The sequence below is a fragment of the Bactrocera tryoni genome, chromosome 2 (assembly GCF_016617805.1).
Source record: "Bactrocera tryoni isolate S06 chromosome 2, CSIRO_BtryS06_freeze2, whole genome shotgun sequence".
Lineage (NCBI taxonomy): Eukaryota > Metazoa > Arthropoda > Insecta > Diptera > Tephritidae > Bactrocera > Bactrocera tryoni.
In genome coordinates, this window is record NC_052500.1 from 13,384,940 (window position 1) to 13,410,244 (window position 25,305).

The 25,305-nt window shown below is 34.9% G+C and overlaps 1 protein-coding gene across 7 annotated transcripts; it reads left to right on the forward strand.

The window, feature by feature from the left end:
* The first annotated feature begins 1,803 nt into the window (after positions 1-1,803).
* On the forward strand, positions 1,804-23,579 carry LOC120767979 (C3 and PZP-like alpha-2-macroglobulin domain-containing protein 8). Of its 7 annotated transcripts, none has more exons than XM_040094392.1 (11): positions 1,804-1,887; positions 3,066-3,229; positions 7,483-7,888; positions 7,974-8,890; positions 8,997-9,258; positions 9,341-9,608; positions 12,265-12,481; positions 19,876-20,054; positions 20,134-21,032; positions 22,127-22,669; positions 22,747-23,579. In XM_040094392.1, exons 2-11 carry the CDS (start codon positions 3,162-3,164, stop codon positions 23,308-23,310), a joined length of 4,323 nt encoding a protein of 1,440 aa, XP_039950326.1. In that variant the 5' UTR covers positions 1,804-1,887; positions 3,066-3,161; the 3' UTR covers positions 23,311-23,579. The 7 variants fall into 7 exon arrangements, with proteins under 7 accessions (XP_039950326.1, XP_039950330.1, XP_039950328.1 ...); XM_040094396.1 differs by lacking the exon at positions 12,265-12,481 and adding an exon at positions 9,732-9,915 and having other exon boundaries at positions 1,813-2,105; XM_040094394.1 differs by lacking the exon at positions 12,265-12,481 and adding an exon at positions 10,311-10,509 and having other exon boundaries at positions 1,813-2,105.
* Positions 23,580-25,305: the final 1,726 nt, after the last annotated feature.

Sequence of the window (25,305 nt, forward strand, 5' to 3'; positions counted from 1 at the left end):
TACAATATATGAATCTGATATATCAGACAATGTTACATTGCCACAGTTTACCTATACTACAGCTACACTTTCTTATTTTGGTTATATACGGAAATGTTAAAGGCGATAGTTACGGCTTTCAAAGTAAAGCAATAAACCCAATTTAAAGAGAAGTGCAATTAAATATTTGTGAACTTAAGTATAATATTTTATATATTATGCATAATAATTAAATATAATAATATACATATGATTAATTTTATATAGATATTTTCGAGCTACTATCACTTTCAAAAAATTGCTAGAAAAAGTGCTAAATGGTTTCCAAGAATGTAGAAACAAGATTGTACCATAATAGCGTAATGAATTTAAGATTCTCAAAACCTCTATCTATATCATTTTTGGAGATTTCGTAAGATGAGCTTTCGCAAATCGGTTCACAGAGAGATCGATTTTATGTTTACCAATGTCTTCGGCTATGCACTGCTTCACCAATAAGTTGCTTCGTGGTTTCGCTACTCAATTCTCTCACAAAGCGCTGTTAATTAATGTTGAAAGTGGTATTTATGAGCAGAAGAAATTTTCAAACTCACATGATAATTGTAAAAAAATATGGAAAACCGCACTGCAAAGAAATCAACTTTACACAGTGGCTCGAGAATTGTTTTTGAACTTTCAATTCAATCTCTGAGAGATTTCCTCAAGTGTTTCTCATTTTCTCAGCACATATTGTAAAGAGTGCACAATACTTTGTTGTGTAAAAATGCATTACAAGCAGGTTGTGGATATTCTTGCCGGCTGCTGTGGCATTTATAAGTAAATATTTAGGTAAAAACGCAGAGGCAAGGTTGAGGATTTAAAACTAGTAATGTGTCTTATTGTATATATTTGTAAAGCATGTGTATTTAAAAACAAAAGCGGAATGTAAACAATGAGTAAGTCGGGAAAAATATAATCAATATAAACAAATCAAAAGCAAAGGTAAAAAAATACATTACATACAGACACATGTTTAACTGTTTAACTTCTGAGTATAATGTATTGAAACAACATGTAGCGGTGCACAAACAACAAAAAACAATATGACAAAAAAACAAAAACACACAAAAGCCAAAGAAAAATTTCAAAAAGCAACTCAAGACAAATCAACTCAAAAGTCCAAACATAAGCAAATAACAGCACAATGAGAAGAAGGCCTTATGAAGAGATAATTAAAACAAAAGCAAGAAAAATGTTAACTTCGGCGGCACTGAAGCTGTAACACCCTACACAGGTGCATTTCTTATAACAAATATATATAATACATTTATAGCTAAATCTGAAAGAAGTAAATCTTAGTTGCACCGCAGCTAGTATACCCTTCACAATTAAAAAAGTTTTCCTTACAAAAACTTGATACTGATCGTTCAGTTTGTAAGGCCAGCATACTTCCCTCTTTTATACAAAAATTTCATTGTTTTCACCCATTTCAGAATAGCTGTAAATTTTTTTTTTTTAACTTTCCCGAATTCATTTTTTTTTTTTGGTTAAATTAAGCTTAAAATCTCACTTTTTTAGCACTATATGATGTGACACAATGTGATTGGAAGCACTGGAAGCACTACGACTGCCACGACATCTATTAATAAAATACGAAAAGACTTTTTCGACTACCCAATATCTATGCACTGTATAGGGTCTTCGAAGTTTCCTTCTGATCAGGTTATAAAAGAAGAGAACGATTAATAAAATAAAACAAAAGTGAGGTAAACTTATAACAAATGAAATACAATATATCGCGAAAGCCCATAAGCATGAGCTCGTAGCCAGCTGCTGGTCATTCGCAATGCAACTGTTGACGCGAGCGCTTGTCTACATACGATAGTTCGATCGTGTTTTGTGATTCTACAAGTGAACTATTTTGAGATTGTAAAGTGAAATATAATATACTGATATTTAAATTTATTAAACATTAGTGCTTAGTGACACATTTATGAGCATTTCGCATGCATGTGGTGATTGAAATATAAATATATTACTCAAAACTGCGGCTTGGTTTTTTGCAGGAAACGGGAAAGTGATAGCGCAAGCCAATCAGCTGCACTTAGATCTAGACCTTTGGCGGCGCATATACATATACTATATATGTACATATATGCATATATTCTAAAATATATTATATTCTTATGTATAAAATTATGCATATATTGATGTTTCTGTTTCTCACTTTTACTGTTGCTTAATTGATTAGCAACTTAATAAATATAACGCTTGAAATGGACGTTCATTTGACTGCATACTTCTTCATATATTGGAAATTAGTATATGTTTGTAGAAATATATATCGAATGTGGTCGGCAAAATGTCAATCAAACTTTGATAAATGCTAAATGCACTCTGTGATATTGACAAAATACATGTGTACATGTGTGTAATATAAACTGTATATATGTATGTTATGTTGGTTCAGAAACCGCTTTTGTAATAATTGCCCATATCTGATATTTGAAGAAAAAATGTTTAAGTTACATTGCCATAATACTTACATACTTATGTATGGCATCTCTACAAATGTGTCTACATAAAAGTATATAGATATGTATGTATATGTAAAGAATGCATTTTTCTCCTCGAACCACTTAATTACTTCTATACTCTATATCATATATGTACATACATATGTATGTATATATACATATATCAATCAGCACTCAAAGTAATGAAAATGTTCAATCTATCAGGAATCACATCAATATTACATACACGTACATACATATCGTCACCTAAAATGCAAAACAACGTATCATCAAAAAAAAATTGAAAATCGTTGTCAAATATAATAACCAGCATATAACAATTTTAAAGTCTAATTCTATTTCAATATGAGTTTATGATAACCAATATATAACCATTTTATAACCAAAACTCGAATTTTGCTTCAATATCAGTGATTTCTTTTATATCGTTTTTCCTTCGCCTGTAAACTTATGAAAAGTGAGGTGACATTCTTTGCATTTTAGCTGATGATATGTACATACATACTTAGTTAATTATGTATACCATATTTATGTTTTTTCCAACATGTTTACATTTCTACATCTGATTAGATCGAAGTTGAGTTAACATATACATATATGACTATTGAAAAGAGAAAAGCTCATAATTAGAAATAAAAACACACTGAAGAATTGAACGATAACAAGATGTCGCGTCGGCTATGTATTGCCGTTTTTGAAATTATACAAATCGTCGCTTTGGTATGCGCAGCCGGGTAAGTAACTAATTTTTACTCTCTACAAAAAAAAATATATTTTAGCATGAATAAACATGGAAACATATTTGCAGCCACAAAGATAAATATTTAAATGAAAATATTGTAACTTTAAAGAATTTAGTGATCGAAATTTTGAACTCTTGCTACTAGTTGCTACAAAGTATAATAGTTTTGTTTACCTAGTGGTTGTATGCATTACCTAAAACTACTCGAGATAGATATATATATTTATATATATGACGAAAAACGTTGAAATCCTGGTGCAGAGATATTTTGATAAAACTTGCTTGTCGAAAAATACGTTTTCGCCATTTTTCGATGACCCGGTGCAGGATTTCGTCTGAAATTTCGGCTATAGAGCGCTGAATATTGCCTTCGAGTACCTCAAGCGTTGCTAGTTGTTTGGCGTAAACCTTTGATTTAACATACCCCTAGAGAAAATTATCTGTAAGCCTTAAATCACATGATCTTGGCGGCCTGGGGGCCATTTCTCACCCAACATGAAGCGGCGCGTCTCGTTGTAAATAGAGATCGTCCGCGTCAAATTCATCAAATTCCTAGGGAAAAAAGTCAGTCAGCATCATGTTATAATAAGAAATAAGGCCAGATGATGCCGCCATACCACAATTCGCACCAAACGGTCAATTTTTGGGAATGCAGTTGCGTTTCCTGAAGCCCATGAGGATTTGACTGACCTTAATAAGGACAATTTTGTTTTGTTGCCGAAGCCATTAAGCCCGAAATGGGCCTTCATCGAAGTAGACCGTGTTTTGCGCGACGATCTCTTACAGTAGCCACCGGAATTACGTTCTCTTCTAAGCTTTAACAATTTCCAATCGTTGTACCAAAGTGAAAGGTGGCATGATGAAATGGGAAACTTTACTGAACACACTTACGACATTTGACACGAATCCGTAAATAAACATGGCCGCCACGAGCTGTAAAAATCATGGGAATAATGTCATCAAAAAGGGAATTATGTGAGATTTAAAATGACTTTATGGTTTCGAAACAAAATTAGTTAAATTTGATATTAATGCAATTCACGTTGTCATATATTTATTAAAGGTTTTCCATAGAAATTTCTGAAATGTTAGAAAAACCCGAAAATCAATTTAAGCTTAATACGTGTTTCAGGAAAGTTCAATAAAGCTGAAAAAAACACCAAAAATCAATTACGCTAATGAGTTTCGCTGATAATTTCATCTCAAAGTTTAGGTACATGTACAAGTATTCTTCCAAAAAATATAAAAAATATAAATATAAAAAAATAATATAATTATTGTTTAATGATGCTGAGACGTCTAAAGAAAAAGGTTTTTTTTTTCAACGATGAAGTTTATAATAAAATAAATTTTTAAAGTGTTCAATAGCACAAATAGAAACTATTTGGCATTTCTTTCGTTAGAAAAACTTAATCGTTCTCGGAAATATTTTCGTATATATGTATATATGTGTGTATGTGTACATAAGTACATGATTTGCATGTTATTTACGTCAAACAATGCCAGCGGGTAGAAACATTGTACAAAGCAAAACATCATTATTATGATTTGTACGCTGGGAATTCCCTTCGCAATTGCGAGGCGCGCACGTAGCACTTAGCCGGTACTTACAAGGTACATGTGTGTGTTAAAAGGTTATTTATTTCTTGGTGCCATGCAGAGAAAATTAAACACTGCATAGTGAAAATAATTTATTATTATTTATTTATTAAATTTAAATTGTCATTACTTTTTTATTAATTAATTATAAATATTTTTAATTCAAGTCAAGAAAAAAGTAATGGGCTAAAATCACAAAATATTTGTATAAATACAAATTGTATATTGGGTAGTCGAAAAAGTCTTTTCGTATGTTGTCAATAGATGTATGTACATAGATGCAGTCGTATATCACATTGTGTCATACCATAAAGTGTTGGAAAGGTGAGATTTTTAAGCTTCAATTTACAAAAAAAAATTGGGGAGTTGAAAAAAGTTACAGCGGTGCAAAAATGAGTGAAAATAATGAAGAGATTCCAAATAAATGTAGGAAAAAATAGTTGAAGTTTGATAAGAAATACGAAAAGACTTTTTCGACTACCCAAAAAATTCGCACTGAATTGTTTTGTTTGCCTTTTTTCGCTCTTCTGCAAATAAATCCCAAATTAAAACAAAATTGGTGTAAAACTATCATCTTTGCGGCGTTGTTGAAATTTCCTACAAGGTATTTATTTATTTTTACGTACATATGTGTATCTATTAGCATCAGCTGTTTTCTCGCTGTGCGCCAAGCCTTTCTCACAACAAATAAAAGCGTAAAAACCGGCTAAATTGAATTATAGCTCAGAGCTTGGTTGTTATTGTGTTTACTTACATATATACATACACATAAACATATATTACGTACATAATTTGTTGTTTTTAATCGAACGATGGCTATGACTTGTCTAGAGGGTGTCAAAACTATTTTCAGCATCATATTATTTTATTATTTATGTGCTCAAAAACTCAATGACTTCATCCTAAGACTTTCATACGATCAAGTTCAAGCGCAATCAAACAATGACACTATTTACAGTTGCTTAATAAAAACTGATTAATAACCTAGTGTATAATGATATTATGTTAATTTTTATTTGGATTCCATTTTTTATACCCAGAATAGGGTATTTTAAATTTGTCACGATGTAGTAACACCTTAAAGGAAACTTTATTAGGTATATGTAGATTTAAATGATCAGCTGATGAACTGAGTCGATTTAGCCATGTCCACCTGCCTGTCCGTTAGTCTGTATATGTACGTATATACGAACTAGTCCCTCAGTTTTCAGATATCGATATGTAGTTTTGCACCCAACTTTGTCTTACCAAGGTGCTGCTCATGAAAATTTCCAATGGTTATTGTCTAAGGCATTGATACTACATACGAAAAAATACATGAAATCGGATCGCTATATGCTATATAACTGTCATACAAATAGACCGAACAAACTCAAGTCCTTGTATAAAATTCTTTTATTTGTTAAGATTATTATCCAAGAAAGTACTACAACCTCCGAAGAAAACGTTCGGATCGCACAACTATAGCATATTTAGCTGCAATACAAGCTGGCCGATCAAAATCAAGATAAAGATCTTTTTATGTAATTTTATGCTATAAGAATTCTCCTGTGAAGGGTATTATAACTTCAGTGCAGCCAAAGTAAATGTTGTTTTTTCTTGTTTTGGTATAATAATTGACCCCCTTTTAGGGTTCACACACACACCGAACCGCGATTATGAACTAAAATCAATATGCGATTCGAACACGTCGTAAATAAAACAAGAAGAAACAGTGCATACACATACATATATTCATACGTATGAAATGAGATAGTATAGCTTAATTATTTATTTAGAAACTTTCATTCTTTTTTTGCATATTTTATTTAACGAGCCGGCATAATATACAACAAACAAAACGATTCGTGACTAATGCTGGAAAAAACTCATGGGCAGAGGTTATCAGATGCTAGCTCTGACCTATTGACTTAATTAATACTGAGCAAATTAATAGGAATTTTAAATAATTTTTTACTTCTATGAAATCTAAACAGCTGCAGGGCAGTACACATACACTCGCATAAGTTCTAGGTGTGTGTTCGTTCGTATATGTACCATAGAATCTTTTAGGCGTCGAAACTTGTTTGAATTGATTGTTCATTTCGGCCTGGCATGTGTGTATACTTATTGGTGGATCATTAATTTAAAGCAACGATGAAATATTTGCATACTTTCATCTCCAATCAAATCAAAAATTTCAAAATATAGCGAATTTCTTCGTTATTTTCACTCATTTTTGAACAGCTGTAACTTCCCCGAATTAAATTTTTTTTGGATAAATAAAGCTTAAAATCTAACCTTTCCAACACTATATGATATGACACAGTGTGATTGGTAGCACGAATACGAAAATACTTTTTCGACTACCCAATATGTATTTATACCTACTTCAAATGAATATTAAACAAAATTTTCTATGTAATTAATTTGTTGATAAATACAAAAAAGTGCATAAATTAATTCAGCAAAAACGAGATGCACGATTGTATTTGAAACAGTTCAATGACCTTTTTATTAAAATTAATCAACAGTCAATATAAGTTAGACAAGTTTCTAAGCACACAAAACACATTAAAAGCCATTATACTAACAATAATATGAAAAAAAAAAAAATAAAATAAATGAATAAACCAAATATATTTTTTTCCATTTATCTTTACACAGGCATTACTCTGTAATCGGACCTGGCACGATCCGCTCCAAATTTAAATACAATGTAGCCGTTTCAGTGCACAAGGCCGAAGGGCCAACCAAAATAGATGTTAGCATTATGGGTCCCTCGTATAATGAGACAAAAACAGTAGAGCTGCAGCCGATGTCCACTGAAAATGTTGAATTTGATGTGCCACAACTGCAGGATGGCGCTTATAGTCTGGTTGCGAAAGGCGTGTCCGGGCTGATCTTCGAGAACTCAACAAAGCTAAATTATGCCGACTACAAGCCAGCCACGTTCATACAAACGGATAAGGCCACATATAAACCAGGTGACTTAGTACAGTTTCGTGTACTATTTTTGGATGCCAATACGCGTCCAGCAAAAATTGAGCAGCCCATCTCGATACTGATTAATGTACGTATTATGCGAAAATAAACTGAAACTAAACGCTTTTTATACTTTACAATTTTTATAACGTCAAATTTTATATTTTACATAGGATGGCGCACGGAATCGTATTAAACAATTGCAGAACGTAAAGTTGACTAAAGGGGTTTACACCGGTGAATTTCAACTCTCCGAACAACCTGTGCTCGGCGATTGGAATATCGAGGTCGTTATTGAGGGTCAATCACCGGTTTCAAAGTCCTTTGAGGTGGCCAAATATGTATTGCCTAAATTTGAAGTGTCTATTGAAACCGCCAAGGATGTAGCCATACCTGATGGCGTCATTAAGGTGACCGTACGCTCAAAGTACACCTACGGTAAATCTGTTGAAGGCACGGCAACGGTATCCATTAAACCCCTATATCATCATTATGGCATGAATATTCAACCAGAGGCAACCAAAATGGTTTATGTCGACGGCAAAGGACACGTTGAGTTTGATTTAAGTAAAGACTTAAATATCGGTGGTGAACGCACATATGTGCCGCCGTTGAAAGTATTGGCTACGATGAAGGAGAAACTCACTGGCAATACACAAAATGCCACAGCTACTATTAACTTGCATTCCGAGCGCTATCGCATCGAAGGTGTTAACGTGCCGACCAATTATCAACCTGGCAAACCGACCAAAATTACCGTTGTTGTGAAGAATGTGGATGGCTCGCCGGTGTCTGATACAAAGAATAAAGCCAAATTGATTGTGCATCCGCCACGTGATTATATGTTTAGAGATTATCTGTCTAAAGATGAAGCTACTACTCCAAAGGAAGCAGATAAAATTATGGAATTTGAGTCAAATCTTGACGAGCATGGCATGGCTACATTTGAGTTTACTTTGGCCGAAACAGACCGTTATTATACCGTAAAATGTGAATTCTTAGATACTACAACATATCTTAGCTCAATATCTAAATTTATACCTACAATCGATACACCGGAATTGCTAAAATTGACGGTGAACACAAAGAAGTAAGTACAGAAACGATTTTGTAAATATAAGTGTGAGAGAGAATACCTTCTATATAACTAAAACACTTATAATTATATGCATTCACAACTGATAATTTATTTGCAGACCTCGTCTGAGTAAGCCCGTTGTGGTGGAGGTAATATCGAGTGAAAAAATCCCATACTTTGTTTACACCATCGTTGCACGCGGCAATATCTTGAAGAGCGAATATGTCGATGTGCCGGAGGGACGACAATCGCAGACCATCAAATTTATACCCACCTTCGAAATGATACCGAAAGCCAGCTTATACGTACATTATGTCTACGACAATAATTTGCGTTTCGAAGAAAAGGCGATACAGTTTGAAAAACAGTTCGAAAATACCGTAAGTCGTAAAATTAAAAAAAAGTTAAATCAAATTTACGCCTTCCACTTTCCACTTTCTACTAATATTTTCTTTTGTATAGATCGATATTAGCGCTCAACCCCAAGCGAAACCTGGCGAGCAGGTACAGCTTCATATTACAACAGATCCTGATTCTTTTGTCGGTTTGCTAGGTGTTGATCAGAGCGTGCTATTACTCAAATCGGGCAATGATATAACCCAGGAACAGATATTCAACACTTTAGGCGACTATGATGCTAGCACACCATGGATGCGAGGCTATGGACGCTATCCGGGACAGGAATCCGGTGTGGTAACAATGACAAATGCCAATTATCCCTACAATGATGGTAAGTGCAAAGTTAAATTAGAATTCCATGAAGCATTTTTTTTAATATTATGTTGTAAGAAATCCTTTAATATTACCTTAATAATGTTGAGCGCCTAAACATATGTGTCTATGTTAATCCAAGAGTTATACCCATCACCACTGGCACTTGCTGATAGCGTGCTAAACGATGAGTATTTTGAAGTTGCTCTCAACGATGAGCCCATGCATCGAGATATTACGGATCGGACAATTGATCCTTCAGCTTATGGCGTATTGCCAATACGGAAAATGTTTTTAGAAAGCTGGATTTGGACACTGCTTAATAGGTTCGTTTCCAGTGTATTTGCTACAAGGAAAAACGTGCACACTCAAGCAACTCTTATGCCTAATAGTGGTGACTAAAAATAATATTTGTAGAGATTTCGATCGTTGCCAATGGTTCTACGGTTGTAAATATTTAGCATGTGCGGTTCAGTTTAGATTATTTAAAAATAAAATAACGCTGCCTAGGAATGAAGTAGTTATGCTTTAAAACGTTCAAAACAACTGGAAACTAATTGAGTCTATTTATAAACGCGGTGAAGGACACTAGATATTTAGAGTGGTACAAAACGACACGCCTATAACTTTCACTTACACAAACTCTACCTATCTCCGCTAAAATTATACTTAGATTGTTTTTTTTTTGTTGTTAGCTATATGGTATTTACTTTTTTTCTAGAACCTTTATATATGCTTGAAGCAGATTTCGAATTAGCCTTAGACACTCTATTTGACTCAGAAGATGAAACAGACTCCATAGATCGTTTCGATGCTAATAGCGTGTCGACGCAAACATCCGAGACCACTCCCATAGTACGTAAACATTTCAATGAAGTGTGGATTTGGCATGAAAGTGACTCTACGAGTGGCATTGAAGGGTTGGTTAAAGAAAGATTACATCGTGTGTACATTTAAAGGAATCGTATGCATGCGGAGCACTTAAAAAACGTAACCTTTGCAAAACTAAATAAAAATAACAAAAACATAACAATAACAGTAAAAATAGCAACAGCCGATAACAAAACGAAAAAGAACACTAAGTACTAGCAATTATAATGCGACTAAGCACTTTTTAGTAGATCTTATAACAGCGGTCGGTTTTCTCGGGACCACATATTCTACCTTCATTAGAAATTTGACCTACAGATAACTGTTTTCGAACTTTTTTCAATTATTATAAGTGTATGCCCAATTTTGTTTTTATCAGAAACTCGTCTAGAAAGATATATATTTATATTAACAAAATTGCAACCCTGCGAGTTTTTTTTTGAAACAACGAAATAATTAAACGTTTATAATGTTGAACTCATATTTAATCTCTATGCTGGAAACATTCTTTCAGCTACTTATGGATAGCTTGCGAAAAAAATTATATGAATGCATAAGCCCGATTCACAGTTATCATCTACTTCAACTACTTTACGTTTGACCAATTACAGCTCCGTGTGTATACAAATCCTGTAAATTACTCAAACTTCTCGTTGTACAATATTTTTTTAAGTATATATGTATGCGGTGGCCTGCTTACTGAATTTTCCTCTTAACAATTGAATGTTGCTTATTGTGGAACAGTTTTGTTGGATATGCGAATCAGCATGTGAAATTACAGTAGTCTTTTTGCATATCTATTTATAGGTGTACCCCGTTATTATTTCTTGAGAGCACGTACGGATGATATGCGAACGGGTTTGGTATACTATATGCATCATCCATCACCTAATGTACAAAATTCGTTTGCGCCGAGATTCTCACCAAGTTTACCACGTCCTACGAAAATTCGTAAGGACTTTACTGAAGCTTGGATTTACGATAGTTTTTCAACTGGTGATGGTGAAATGTTAGTTAGAAATTAGAGTGTAGATACTTTTATGCACAAAAACATACATAAGCCCAAAGTCCCGTGTTCATGATATCTTACAAATATGTATATATAGTATGTAGGCAATTGGCAAAAGCACATCCACTTCAGACTTACTCGATTTGCCGGTATTTTGACTGTCGGAGTTCCAAATTTCGAGATTTTGATTGTCGGCATTACGTTATATGTAAAACACAACTATTTTGACTACCTAGTTCTTCTTCCAAATCACACAGGTTAAATCAACTCATTTCATTTTGTACATACATACGCAAACATATTACACGCATTTCAATTGACCCGTTAGTGACATTGTTTAGAGAAAATATACAACCGCCACAACAATTACATCTTGCACATTTAACCACAACATTTTTTTAACACTTCTTACTTATTGTTTTTCACTCTATCAATAATTATGCACCGTATTTTTAGAACACACTGTATCTTTACAACATTATATGCCACTTTCTCCTACGCTGAATCCATTTTTTTGTTGCAAGCTAATGTCGAAGACTTTTCTAGTTTTTCTGCATGAGAACATATGATTTATTGCTATTTTATATCAAAAACAACAATGTGTCTTAATATCTTTTGCACTCGATCTGCGATCTTCGCTACATATCAATGTTTAAGAATTTTCACCGTTGAAATATGACGCAACACGAGCCTAAATAATCTAAGAATAATGCTTTGAACATAATGAAAAAAATGTATTACAAGTAACTGTAAGAAATATTTATAAAAAAGAATTAAAAAAATATTTTGTTCATAGTCTATGCTTACATTGACGCGTTTCAACAACCAGTTTATGCTTTTGGTGCAATTGGAAGACCTCTCCCGGAAGCCACTTTCTTCGCCGGCGAGTTTATGCCTGTAGCCCTCCCTGCAGCCCTCCCTGCACCACCGCAACCATTAGCTGGAGCAACTGCTATAACGCCAATCTTGAGAAAAAATTTTATCGAAAACTGGATATTCATGAATCAAGAAATGTAAATTTATTTTTTGATTGTTATGTGCTTTAGAGCTTTTCGCTCTTCGCCGCTTCGTTAATGCTCGTATATGCATGTAATATGTTAGTGGTAAAGTGTTGGCGGACCCTGTTTTTAAATTTAAGTATACTCATATGTAGCTAAAACACGTATGGCTTTTTCGGTATAAATGCTAAATCAGTTAAGTGGCATTGAGGTTGATCCATGTAAAACAAGCTCCATTATCAAAAAAAAATATTTTTTTGAGACAGTTAAAATTTATTTTTAAAAACTAATAGTAGATTATAGTTTTCATGGACATATATTAAAAAATACGGCAATGACGGAAATTACTGTGGAGCGTCTCAGAAAAAATTTAATAGCACGGTGCTGGATTATCTGAAATCAAAAAAATTCATTTGTATATAATTGTTATGCCCATGTAACGCTATTTGGGAACACTTTGCGCACAAATCGATACATTTTTTATTATATTATTAAAAAAATTGAAGAAAAAAGAAATTACCTAGAAAGTTATGTATAGAAATAGTGTTCAAAATTTCACCATTCAAAACGATAGGTGCAGTAGCTTTGAAGTTATGAGTGGCATGATCTTAAAATAGGTGAGTTGTGCGGGAAATACTTCAAAGCTATAAGATCTGATGTATAACGTTCCTAAAGCGAGTATATGTTAAGTATAATCATAACTTCGCAGTCTATCTCTCTCGGTGTGTTGGGTAATAACTACCTCATATATTGAATTTATATACCTATGTTCATTCGTATATCAAACATGTTCTAAGCCATTTAATTTGTGACCGACTCATTCAGAGCTTCTCAGCAAAGCATATTCATATATACTGTGACAAAAAAGTGCCCAGAAATTGTAAATAGAACACCACATATTTAATTGTTCATCAATATTTATTTTGCCCATATGCCTATGATTTTCGAGTCCTCGAAACACTTTTCAAAAGCACTTTTTGGGATGGCCTTCAGCTCCTCAGCGAATTTCGTTTTACCTCTTCGATTGACTGAAAATAGTTGCAGATGGTGCATTATCACCGTGTAAAGTCCACAAATTGTTCTTCCACAATTTCGGCCGTTTTCGACGCATGTTCTCACGCAAACGCCTCAATACGGACAAATAGAACTCCTTATTGACCTCTGTCTCTCTCGAACAAACTCATAAGCCTATGTCTCAGGGGCAGTAATAATGATTTCCATGAATGTGGGATCGGAATTCACACGATCAAGTACAAGTATGTCTAAAGAGGCCTGTTAACGTTTTAAAAAAAATCAGTTTTATCGGGACGAATCGAGCAAGAACGCGTTTCATACCCAAAGTGTCCACCAAAATCATTCGACTCGTAGGCTTGTGTTTTAGATAAAACTGAATCACCGTAAGCCTTTTCCAACATTCGCAACGATTCCGCATTCGAAATTTGGTTAGAAATACCAAATTTTTGTCAAATTCTTTACTCGATATTTTTATCCATTGTACAAATCGCAACGCTCTACTGAGATGTACCGACTTAAGCAGCTGCTGTAAACAACCTGGTTGAGAGATCGCGGTCATATTAGGCATATTAATTAAAGACAGTCCTACCAACTTATAAAAATACATTTTTTCGAAATATCATATACTCGTGGAATGTAAGTACAATTTCCTGGCGTTTTTTTGTCACAATTAAATAAACATAAACAAATTCTTGTAAGAAATCCTTTGTATTCGTGAAAGGTATTATGGTTTCGGTACAACCGAAGTTTATGTTTTTCATGTTTTATCTAAAAGTAAAAACTTTTTCCCTACCATTTACTAATTGTTCATCAAGCAGCAAGTCTCTGCCATTGCGAAGTCCTCTCAGTATTTCTTATTAGCTTCAGAATATAAATACCTTGACTCAACGGACGAGGATCTGTTATGTGAAGCACTGCCACTACAAGCAATGGAACTGGCAAAATGCGATAAAGCTAGTGAGAACTCAATGCTCTTACGCTCTAATTTTGCCGAAATTTGGATCTTTAGTCAAAGAATTAGGTACATAAAATATTTTCTAGCCACACTTGTGTGTTTTACCTCTTTTTGTGCATTTGTAATGTATGTATTAGTTTACGTTATATAGTATATAGTATTTATATGTAGAATTAGTTAGAACTTGATAAGTAGTTTCCCATGTTTAATATTGTGTCATGAAAAGTTAATTAGAATGATTAAAGCGTTCAGCGAGAGCAACTATGAAAATAAGCCTTTTTTATAACTTGGTAATCCTGTAGTTTCTCAAATAATGTTAAGCGGAAAGCAAATTTTACAAATCTATTCATAATTAAAAGAATGACATAATGAGATTGACAAACTGTTCACACTTGCAGACTATCATTATCCCATTCTCCAAAACCGGTTTAATTTGGAACCACGCGTCATGTTTAGAATTGGGTCGAATTATCCCTCACCCAGACATATGCTGGCCGCTTCATCAATAGGGCGACCATTTACAGCAGTACCTGTAGCACCAAAATTACGTAAAAATTTTTTGGAAGACTGGATATACGAAAATATTGAGTAATATATATATTTAATATATTAATTAAATAACACATCAATTTAACGCATTGGGAAATTTAAATGTAAACGACATATATATAACTGTTATATTAACTAACATGGGTACATCGATAACATAGCACTTGTGATTGTTTATGGAATTACAAGGTTTGTCCGGAAAGTAATAGGACTGATTTTTTTCCGCCACGAATGTGCTTCGGAGCGTGCGCGCACCGACTGGATTCGGTTGAAAGCGTTCATAGCTAACGCACGAGCGGCTGGTGAGTTGTCTCCGAGCACCTGGAGAGTCAGGACAAACATTTTTGGTCGGTGGCACCAGGCCTTTTTGGAGGGCCGGGAAGAGGTCGCTGATAAAGACCTGAAGTATGATCAAATCCAAAGTAAACACGATGCTCATTGTCTTTTTTGACATCAAAGGCATCATCAACCATGAATTTTTTCCTCCTGGACAAACCGTTAACGCCAAGTTTTACATGGAAGTCCTCAAGAGATTCGAACGAAGTGTCAATCGGGACCGACAAGACAATGCTTGGAAATCGCGCTGTTAGCGCTGCATCGACGCAGAAAGAGCATATTTTTAAAGTTTTTAAAGAATTGTTCTCAGTCCTATTACTTTCCCGATAAATCCTGTATATATGAAAGTGAAAATCTTAGCTCTGGCGAGTTTCCTCGTTATTTTGGTCTCAGCGTGTGTAGGGCGATTAGTAGAGTAGGCTTCTTATCTACACAACAGATGGCACAGCAGATCGAAGTTTTGGACAATGTGGTATATATTTTATTGTCTTAATCACTTTACCTTCATTGTAACACTTTAACGGATCTAACAAAGGATTATAGCTTACATTTAATGCCACCCATTATATTTGTTTCCCTTTAAATTTCAATACAAAAGAGGCAGAACTTATTTACTGGACTATAAGCCCGATACCCGAAGAAGAGCTTATTTTTCACGATCTCGATCTCATTGTCGCAGCAGCTGCCTTGAGAGAAGATACCATAGACGATATAGAATACTTCGCGAAAAATTTACAAGCTCGACCGACTAAACCACCGATACGCACATACGTAGAGCGCTCTTGGACGTGCTCAAATGTTGAATCACTATTCTATATCAAGTAACTTGATAAAAGAAAATACACAACGCTTCTAGCCTGAATAAGCAGCTACATATATTACATACATGCTCTTACCATAATGATTCTTTGAGCTTTCTTCTTTAAACTTTTCTCAGTTTTGTGTTCGCTTCAAGATTTTTTTTTTAATTTCTAAGAACACCACCATATGCAGTCTACGAACTCTTTTCAACACATTTTTGCTTTCATGCGAACTGCTCTATTGTGTTCACTACAAAATTATAAAACGCTTTGCATATTTTATAAAAAAATTTAAGCCGTATTCACCTCTTCAACCCAGCTCTCAACATCATATATATCATAAGGAGTGGCAATGAGAAACGCTCCGGCTTAGACAGCAATAGATCATACCTGGTTCTTAGATACAATGCAGTTCACCGCTACGATACTACTCGTACTAATCCCGGGAATGCGCTAGTTATACCGTCAATACGTAGCAATTTTGCAGAAAATTGGATATTCAATATTGCTGTGTAATACAATGATATATTCATATTGGTTACTTAACATTCAACAATGCGTTGTGTTTATAACTAATGTGGGTTTTAGTATTCTTATGGTGTATATTTACTCACTCAAAACTATGAATGACGTTATGAGTTTGAATTCAAAATTTTATTCGCAAAACTTTATATCAATATAAATTTTTTTAGCTGTTAATGGCATATTTCTGAACTTTACTTCAATCTTCCCTATTTTTTTCACAAAATTTCCAAAGTTTCCACATCATAACTAAGTTTTGAAAACGTTCATGAATCATCAATTATACATATAAAAAAAAATCGATTCGTATGAATTATTTAAAGTAAATTTATCGCAATAATCGATAGACACAATATTTCAGTGTCCTTTTTGAAACTGGTTCTCTGAGAAAAATTAAATTATGTTTTGGCTATAAAAATACTGCATTAATGAAGATAATAATTGCATGATTAATTAAGCTTAAGACTTAAAAATTAACAAATTTTCTCCATGATGCATTTGTGTTCTACACTTCTGCATGTCATCCGCATAGACCAAAAGAAAAGACATCCTACAGCGACCGGTTCCAGCGGTGGTAACGTGCCGATCAGTGGTGCCTCCAATCGTCGCAAACAATCGACAACAGAAACCTGGTTGACAACCAGCTCCACAACTGCTGGACCTACAGCATCTGATATTGGCAGCGATAAGCAATTTCAATACGAATTACGTGCGCGTGAAAACTTTTTTGAAAATTGGATTTTTTACAAAATTTGCTCAGTGAAATCGTACGATTTTTTTTGTTGATAAATATTTCTGTTAAGTGTTGTGACGCAACAAGCCGCTATTGTGGATAATAATTTTCATTCTTAAATACTGAATTTATCGATGAATGAATGCAGCTGTACGTAATTTATGCCTGCCAATTTAATTATCAACTTCTATTTATTAATTCAATTGATTTTGTGTTATTTTGTAGATATATACCTTTCATATTAATACTTACATACTATTTATTTAATGAGTATGCTACAGTTTTTAGAATACCCTTTATAGAACAAAATTATGCACTAAGACTTTGCAGAGCTGTCATCCAGTCCAAATGGAGTGTTCTGACAGTTATTAAAATTTTTACGAACTCTTATACATATTTAGTATCAAAATACTATTTTCCTCAGGTGCCCAATTGAAAGCACGCCCATCGCTGAATTTTACTTATTCCTCTACACATACATAAATCCTTATTTCTACTTCGCACTCATCTCTAATAGTAATCATGCTATAAATTTTTTAGTTATTTACTATTCTCTTCAACTACCATCGCCTGTGCCTAGGGAATCTATTGCTGAATATTTACCCACAAATCCACCGCTCCTTTACACAACAACGACCACAGCTTCAATGGTTGCAAACAGCAGTCCGGCAGTTCGTAAAGAGTTTACAGAATCATGGATTTTCGTTAATAATGAAATGTAGGTTTCCGAAATGAAGAGTTACTCCATGTCTACTATAATACATAATACATGGGTTGCCTTTTATACTTCGGGATTAGATGAAAATAAAAAAAAATAAAAAAATATTCATCAGCGAAAATCGTCCTATTGTTTTTCAAAATATTCTTCTTTGGGATCTATACTATTCTACACATTACATTCTGATTGAGGCATCTCCAAAACATGCATTCTGAACGCATTAAGCGCCTTTTCAGCTGTCGAGAAACATCAGTTTGTGCACAGCATCAATAGTTTTCAGAAGAGCAACTGATTTTGGACCACATTCGCATTCTCAAATTCGTCTTGGAGTGATCTACGAACTCTCTAGAATTCACAATAGCAAACACTGATCCGTGATAGAACTGCATACATACAAATTGCTTTAAATTCATCACTGTATTGTTGCTGAGTTAATTCACTTCGAAAGTTGTTAACAATAAGTTCATTTTTTGGCCGAGATGAATATTTTAAGTTACTGTAAATAACACACACTAATCCACATCGAAAGTTGTGAAAAAATAATTCCATTTTTTTATCGAGATAAATATTTTAAGTTACTGTAAACAACACAGCTGTCTGAGTATACATATATAACGTCAAAAATATCACACTCACACTTTACTCTGATGTTGTGAGTTGCCAGGTTGCAATACTAGTGCAATCAAATCCCAAAATGTAAAAGGCAACCCGTATTAACACAAAATATTAGGTGATGCACTGGCAATGGAGACGCACACTCAATACCAAAAGCAATTCAGCAACTGTGGTTGCACTTTCTCAATATAATATATTGCATTACAAAGTAAAAGAAAAAGTGGATATTTACAGACATTATTTTGAGTTAATTAGAAAACATGCTCATGTTTCGAATTCTAATTAATCCCTGAATTAAGCGAAAACTTTCTTCCGATACAAAAATATTATGACTTTTTAAGCACTTTTAAGGGTTTAGTATATTCAAACTATTACATAATATAGGTAATATCTAAAGTATAACGGTTTATTTATAAGGATATATGGTTTCTATTTGAAACATGTCGGAGAACAAGCTTTCATATTCAATAATTTCAGACACACATTATCACCCAAAATGCAAAATAACGTACGATCACTATTCATAAGTCTACATACAAAGAAAATATTGTTTATATCTAACAATGGAAGCTGAAAATTTAATTATTTAATATAAGTAATATGATGTAGTGTATCGTAAGCAATAAAAAACTTATTTTCGATTTTTTTGATGATGCGTTATTTTGCATTTTAGGTGACGATATCTAGTTTCGATTATAACTACTTACATCTTAATATAACTTACTCTTTGGCGATCATTTTGTATAATATATCATATATCACATGTACACACTTTTAACTGTAAATATTGCATTGAAAACTGTACTTGCTGCCTCACTTAGACTTTGTGCACCATTATTGTTAGCGAGCTCATACTGCATGCTATGATATTTCAATGGATTTGCTTGCTCATATCCAACAATTATTGCTTTTTGTATTCACATACATATATTTAAAAATTTATAATTTACTACACACACAAAATATAACCTAGTTCTGGATATAACTAACACACTTGCATGCACGCATATATGAAAAAAATTTTCTCTCAATTTCCGTCCAACTTTAAATCACGCTTGTCGCTTTCGCTTGTTGCCTGTTATGTGTTATTGTCTCACATATCAAACCGTACCACTAAAAATAACATATACCTATTTATATTCCTCTTCTTCAACGCTTCGTCTGCAGTACGGATGGCGGCAATTTTACCTTGAGCAAGAAGATACCCGACACCATCACTTCATGGGTTGTCACTGGCTTCTCGATGAATCCCAATACTGGCATTGCGCTTACGGCCAATCCCACAAAAATACAAGTGTTCCAGCCCTTCTTTGTCTCTACTAATCTGCCGTATTCGGTAAAGCGCGGTAAGTTAAGACGCACTCCATTTAAAGTACTTCTAAAATCTTCTGTAATAATCGCGTCACCTTTTTTTGGTCAACGTAGGCGAAGTTATTGCCATACCCGTTATAATCTTCAATTATATGGACAAAGCTTTGGATGCGGAAGTAGTAATGGAGAATACGGATAATGAGTATGACTTTACCGAAGCCACCAATGAGATTGAAGACAAGCCCTTAGATGTGGTGCAACGCGTTAAACGTGTCTCGGTTGCGTCAAATACTGGTCGCAGCATTTCCTTTATGATACGTCCCAAAAAGATTGGACAGATCACATTGAAAATCACTGCAACTACACCACTGGCCGGTGATGCAATACATCAAATGCTCAAAGTGGAACCGGAGGGTGTGACACAATACGAAAATCGTGCCGTCTTCATAAATCTTAAAGATAAAAATGTGCACAATGAGAAATTAAATGTAGATATACCAGCCGAAGCTATACCCGACTCGGAATACATAGAATTTTCTGTGGTGGGCGATTTGCTTGGGCCAACGTTGAAGAACCTCGATAAACTGGTGCGCATGCCTTATGGCTGTGGCGAACAAAATATGGTGAATTTCGTGCCGAATATATTAGTTTTGCATTATTTGGACGCGATCTCCAAGAGTATGCCTGCAGTTACGGAGAAGGCAAAGAAGTTCCTCGAAATTGGTTATCAACGTGAATTAACTTACAAACACGATGATGGTTCGTACAGCGCTTTTGGCAAATCTGATAAGGCAGGCAGTACTTGGCTGACAGCATATGTGATGCGTTCGTTCCACCAAGCAGCAAAATACACCGATATTGATCCTAAAGTTATTGTAGAAGGTTTGGACTTTTTAGCGTCGAAACAAACACCGAATGGTAGTTTCCCCGAATATGGAAAACTCTTCGATTCGGCACATCAAAATGAGTTAGGCCTGACAGCATTTGTTTTGTTGGCATTCCTAGAAAATGTGGTAAGTAGATTATAGTAAAGAAGAGCTATGCAGCTTATTGTGTTTTAGTATACAGCTCTGAGGTAGTGGCCTTTTCACGAAAACTTAGCACTCAAATAGCTTTTTTAAGCGTAGGTAGGTTTCAATTTTCAAGCTAACAATAAGTAAAGATAACAAAAGCCAAGCGGTTTTAGAATCACAACAGTTTCTTAGGGTTTCGGGTAGTGAAGGAACGCCATCATCTCTTAGCGGATCTCACAACCCATTTCACCATAAACATGCATCGGGTTCCAGGACATATTGATATTCTTGGTAACTGTGAAGCTGATGAAATAGCTGGAGCAGTACCATCCTACAACTAGACCACGGAGACGAAAAACTTGTATGTCTACTTGTAGATATTTAATCGATATGTTGTAAATATAGCGGAGGCCCATCAGAAACAATCCCTATCTTTTTCAACAAGCAGGAATGTGAATATAGGCCGCACATGCCGACTATTAGAATTTAATAACATAAAAACTTTAGTAGGAGTACTAATAGGTTACCGTCTAATCGGCAGGCGTGCCAGCCATACAATATCTATTGTAGAAGCTGTCAGAAGGTAGAGGAAATGCGAATTTAGCTTTGTATAGGGAAAGAATCGCAACATTCGGTCGAGGGTTTCTTTTTCGAAGGTTGCTAAGATAACACTTTTCGTAGTGATGAACTTCTTTAGAAACACGGAATGGTTGAGAAAAGGAACAATAGATTGAGGGGACTACGAATGAGGAGACTATACAATATATTCTAAGCGAAAGCAAAGCTCTGTATAAGAAAATAATCACAACCTTTGTTTGACGGTTTCTTGATTATCTTTCGGAGGCTGCTTGTGATGAGCTTCAGCAAAAGCACTGGATGGTTCAGAGAGAAGACAATAGAGTAAGAAGATGTTTTTTCTAGAGATTTCAGAACGAGTTGTCCCAAAAGCCATCGTCAGACAGAGTGGCTGTCTACCTACCTAAGATAAAAGAATCTTCGACCAAAAATTTCTATGTCGCTGTGTAGTACTTTAGTAATCATTACAAACGATGTTCAATACTTTCATAAGAATTTTTCATTTTACACTTAAACAGGAACATGTAGAAAAGTACAAAACGCAGGTCGATAATGGCATGAAGTATCTAATGGAGAACGTGGATAAAACAGACGATCAATACTCGCTCGCAATTGCTTCATTGGCACTGCAAATTGCCAAAAATCCCGCAGCCGATAAGGTGCTAACTAAATTACAAGGTCTCGCTAAGCAGGAAAGCGATCGCAAGTGGTGGTCCAAGGTTGATACTCCCACTGAGGGTAGCAGCGCCATCTGGCGTTGGCAGCCAAATAGTAATGACGTAGAGATCACATCGTACATACTTCTTGCAATACTAGATAAAGAGGGCGCCGAAAATGCTTTGCCCATTGTCAAATGGTTGATCTCACAACGCAACAGTAACGGTGGTTTTGCTTCCACACAAGACACTGTGGTCGGGTTGCAAGCGCTCATAAGCTTTGCAGAGAAAACTGGCGCCGGCAGTGGTGTGATGGACATTGAGTTTACTTCAAGCGGTGGTGAGGAAAATAAAGGTGCCATTGCGGTTAGCGCAGAAAATTCCTTGGTACTGCAAACACATGTGGTAAGTTAATTAAAGCGCGATTTATGTCGTTTGAATTAAACTAACCTAAAGAATATTATGCTTTCTTCCGTGCACAGCTACCGAAGACAACACGCTCGGTTGATTTCACCGCCAAGGGTAATGGCTCATCTATGGTGCAACTATCCTACCGTTATAACTTGGCTGAAAAGGATAAAGCACCAAGCTTCCAAGTGACAACAAATGTCAAGGAGGACCAAAACTTACTAATTATGGACGTATGCGCCGAATATGTACCTGCGGATGCAGCCGATCAAGAGAAAGAATCCAATATGGCTGTAATGGAGATCGCACTACCCTCCGGCTACACTGCGGAAACTGACGCTTTCAATGCTATTGAAGCAGTGGACCGCGTTAAACGTACTGAAACGAAAAATGCCGATTCGATGGTGATTGTCTATTTCGATGGCTTGAAACCGGCCGATAGTAAGTGTGTGCCCGTTAGAGCAGTCAAAACACATGCGGTGGCCAAACAAAAGCCCGCAGCGGTCAGCATCTATGACTACTACCAAACAAATCGTCGTGCCACCGAATATTATCAGGTGAACTCATCGCTTTGTGATATTTGTGAGGGCGAAGATTGTGGTTCATCGTGTCAAAAATCAAAGGAAAGCAATAATTAATGTACATTATCTTGCTTCAAGCAATTCACTCTAAAAACGGCGAAATTGTAATGTAAATGAATATCAGTGATAAATTTTTATATCGGAATCATGTCTGTATATTTGTGAAAAAAGGTTATTTACATGTGCATATGTAGGTATATGTGTATGAAAAAAATTATCAAAATTAAGTAGTTAACTAAATTTGTTAGAATATCAAATGTATACTATATATAGTTCAAACAAGCATACATTTACCCAAAATAAAATGGAAAAATATGATAATCTAATGGCTGCATTTTCTTTAATGTTGGGTAGCCGAATAGTCTTTTCATATTTCTAAACAAACTTCAACTAATTTTTTTTTAGTTTTATAATGAACTTTAATGAACCAAATATGTGTTATTTTGGTCGACCACTTTTTGCCATTTTTTCGCTACAGACTTTATTCCATTAGTGTAAAACGTTTCTGGTTTCTCGGCGAAAAACTGGCACAAATAATTTTTACAGGCTTCTCTTGAAGCCAACTTTATTCCATTAAGGGAGTTTAGCATTGACCGAAATAAATAGTAGTCCAACGATGTAAGGTCAGGGCTATATGGTAGATGCATCAAAACTTCCCAGCCAAGTTCTTCCAGTTTTTGCCGAGTCATCAAATGTTTGTGTGGCTTAGCGTTGTCTTGATGGAAGACGATGCCCTTTCTGTTGATCAGTTCTGGCCGTTTTTTTCTATTTCTCGCTTCAATCTCATCAGTTGTTGACAGTAAAATATAGAATCAATCGTTCGACCAGACTGATTCCTTTCCAATCCCACCAAACACTCAACATAACCTTTGGAGTCGTCAAGCCTGGCTTTGCGACCATCTGTTGAGCTTCTGCATGCTTGGACCATGATCTTTTTCGCACATTATTGTCGTATTTGATTCACTATTCGTCTCCTGTTACAATTCGCTTTAGAAATGGTTCGATTTCATTTCGTTTCAGCAATAGCAGATGTTAATTCGGTCCATAAAATTTTTCACAGAAAATTTCTGCGGTACCCAAACATCGAGCTTCTTTTTGAAACCAGCCTTTTTTAAATAGTTCTAAACCGTTTGATGATGAATGTTAAGTTCCTTAGCGATATCATGGCTGCCTTTGTGACGGTTCTGGGCAATCTTATCCATAACCCCATCGACTTTTTCAACGATAGGTCGACCAGAGCGGACACACCGAAATGTCCAGAACGCAAGCAAGCGAATCATTGTTTTGCTACACGAACTGATACAGCATCGTCTCCGTAAACTTCACAAATTTCATTGGTGGCTTTCATGACATTCATCCTTTTTTTACAGAAAAATTTCAAAATATTGCTAATTTCCTCATTATTTTCACTTATTTTGAACAGCTGTAACTGTTTTTTCAACTTCTCCGAATTTACCTTTTTTTTTGGTTTTCCAATACTACAGTATGACACAATGTGATTGGTAGCACTGGAGATATACAACTGCAACGACATTTATTGACAGTTTTTTTATATTTACAAAGTTTAACTTTTCGAGAATATGTCTACAAGAGGACTTTTCCAATTTCAAAATATTTTCGCAGATATATGTAAGTATTAGCTGACCCGGCATCCAAACTGGTTCGGCCGGAACTGAAATTTTTTCAAAACCATACCCAAAACACCACAAGGTCTGCTGGGCCGATTTGCGTGAAATTTTTAGAGAGTCTTCTTTACAGATTTGTAAATGTCTGGAACTATCCGCATCCTCCAATTTAAGTTTTCACTATTTTGAAAATTTATAAAAATTCGAAACAATAAAAAAGAATTTCGCAAATCCAGGCAATGTGAGTTTATTCTAGATTGAAACTTTTTTTTTGGTTTCCGATATCTAGTAGAGTTAAATATCGTAGGTATGATCACGTGTCAATTTTTTAGATTCATCCTTAATCCGCTACTAATTTATGAAAATTATGAAATTTTATTTTTACACTTTTTCCGGTATTCTTACATTGTTAATACATAAAGAACAA

Bases quoted from the DNA above. Each gene is read 5' to 3' on its own strand.
- LOC120767979 (XM_040094392.1), top strand. From the start codon at position 3,162: ATGTCGCGTCGGCTATGTATTGCCGTTTTTGAAATTATACAAATCGTC. The intron at 3,230-7,482 runs GTAAGTAACTAA...ATCTTTACACAG, and splicing joins GCTTTGGTATGCGCAGCCGG to GCATTACTCTGTAATCGGAC. The intron at 20,055-20,133 runs GTAAGTTAAGAC...TGGTCAACGTAG, and splicing joins GCCGTATTCGGTAAAGCGCG to GCGAAGTTATTGCCATACCC.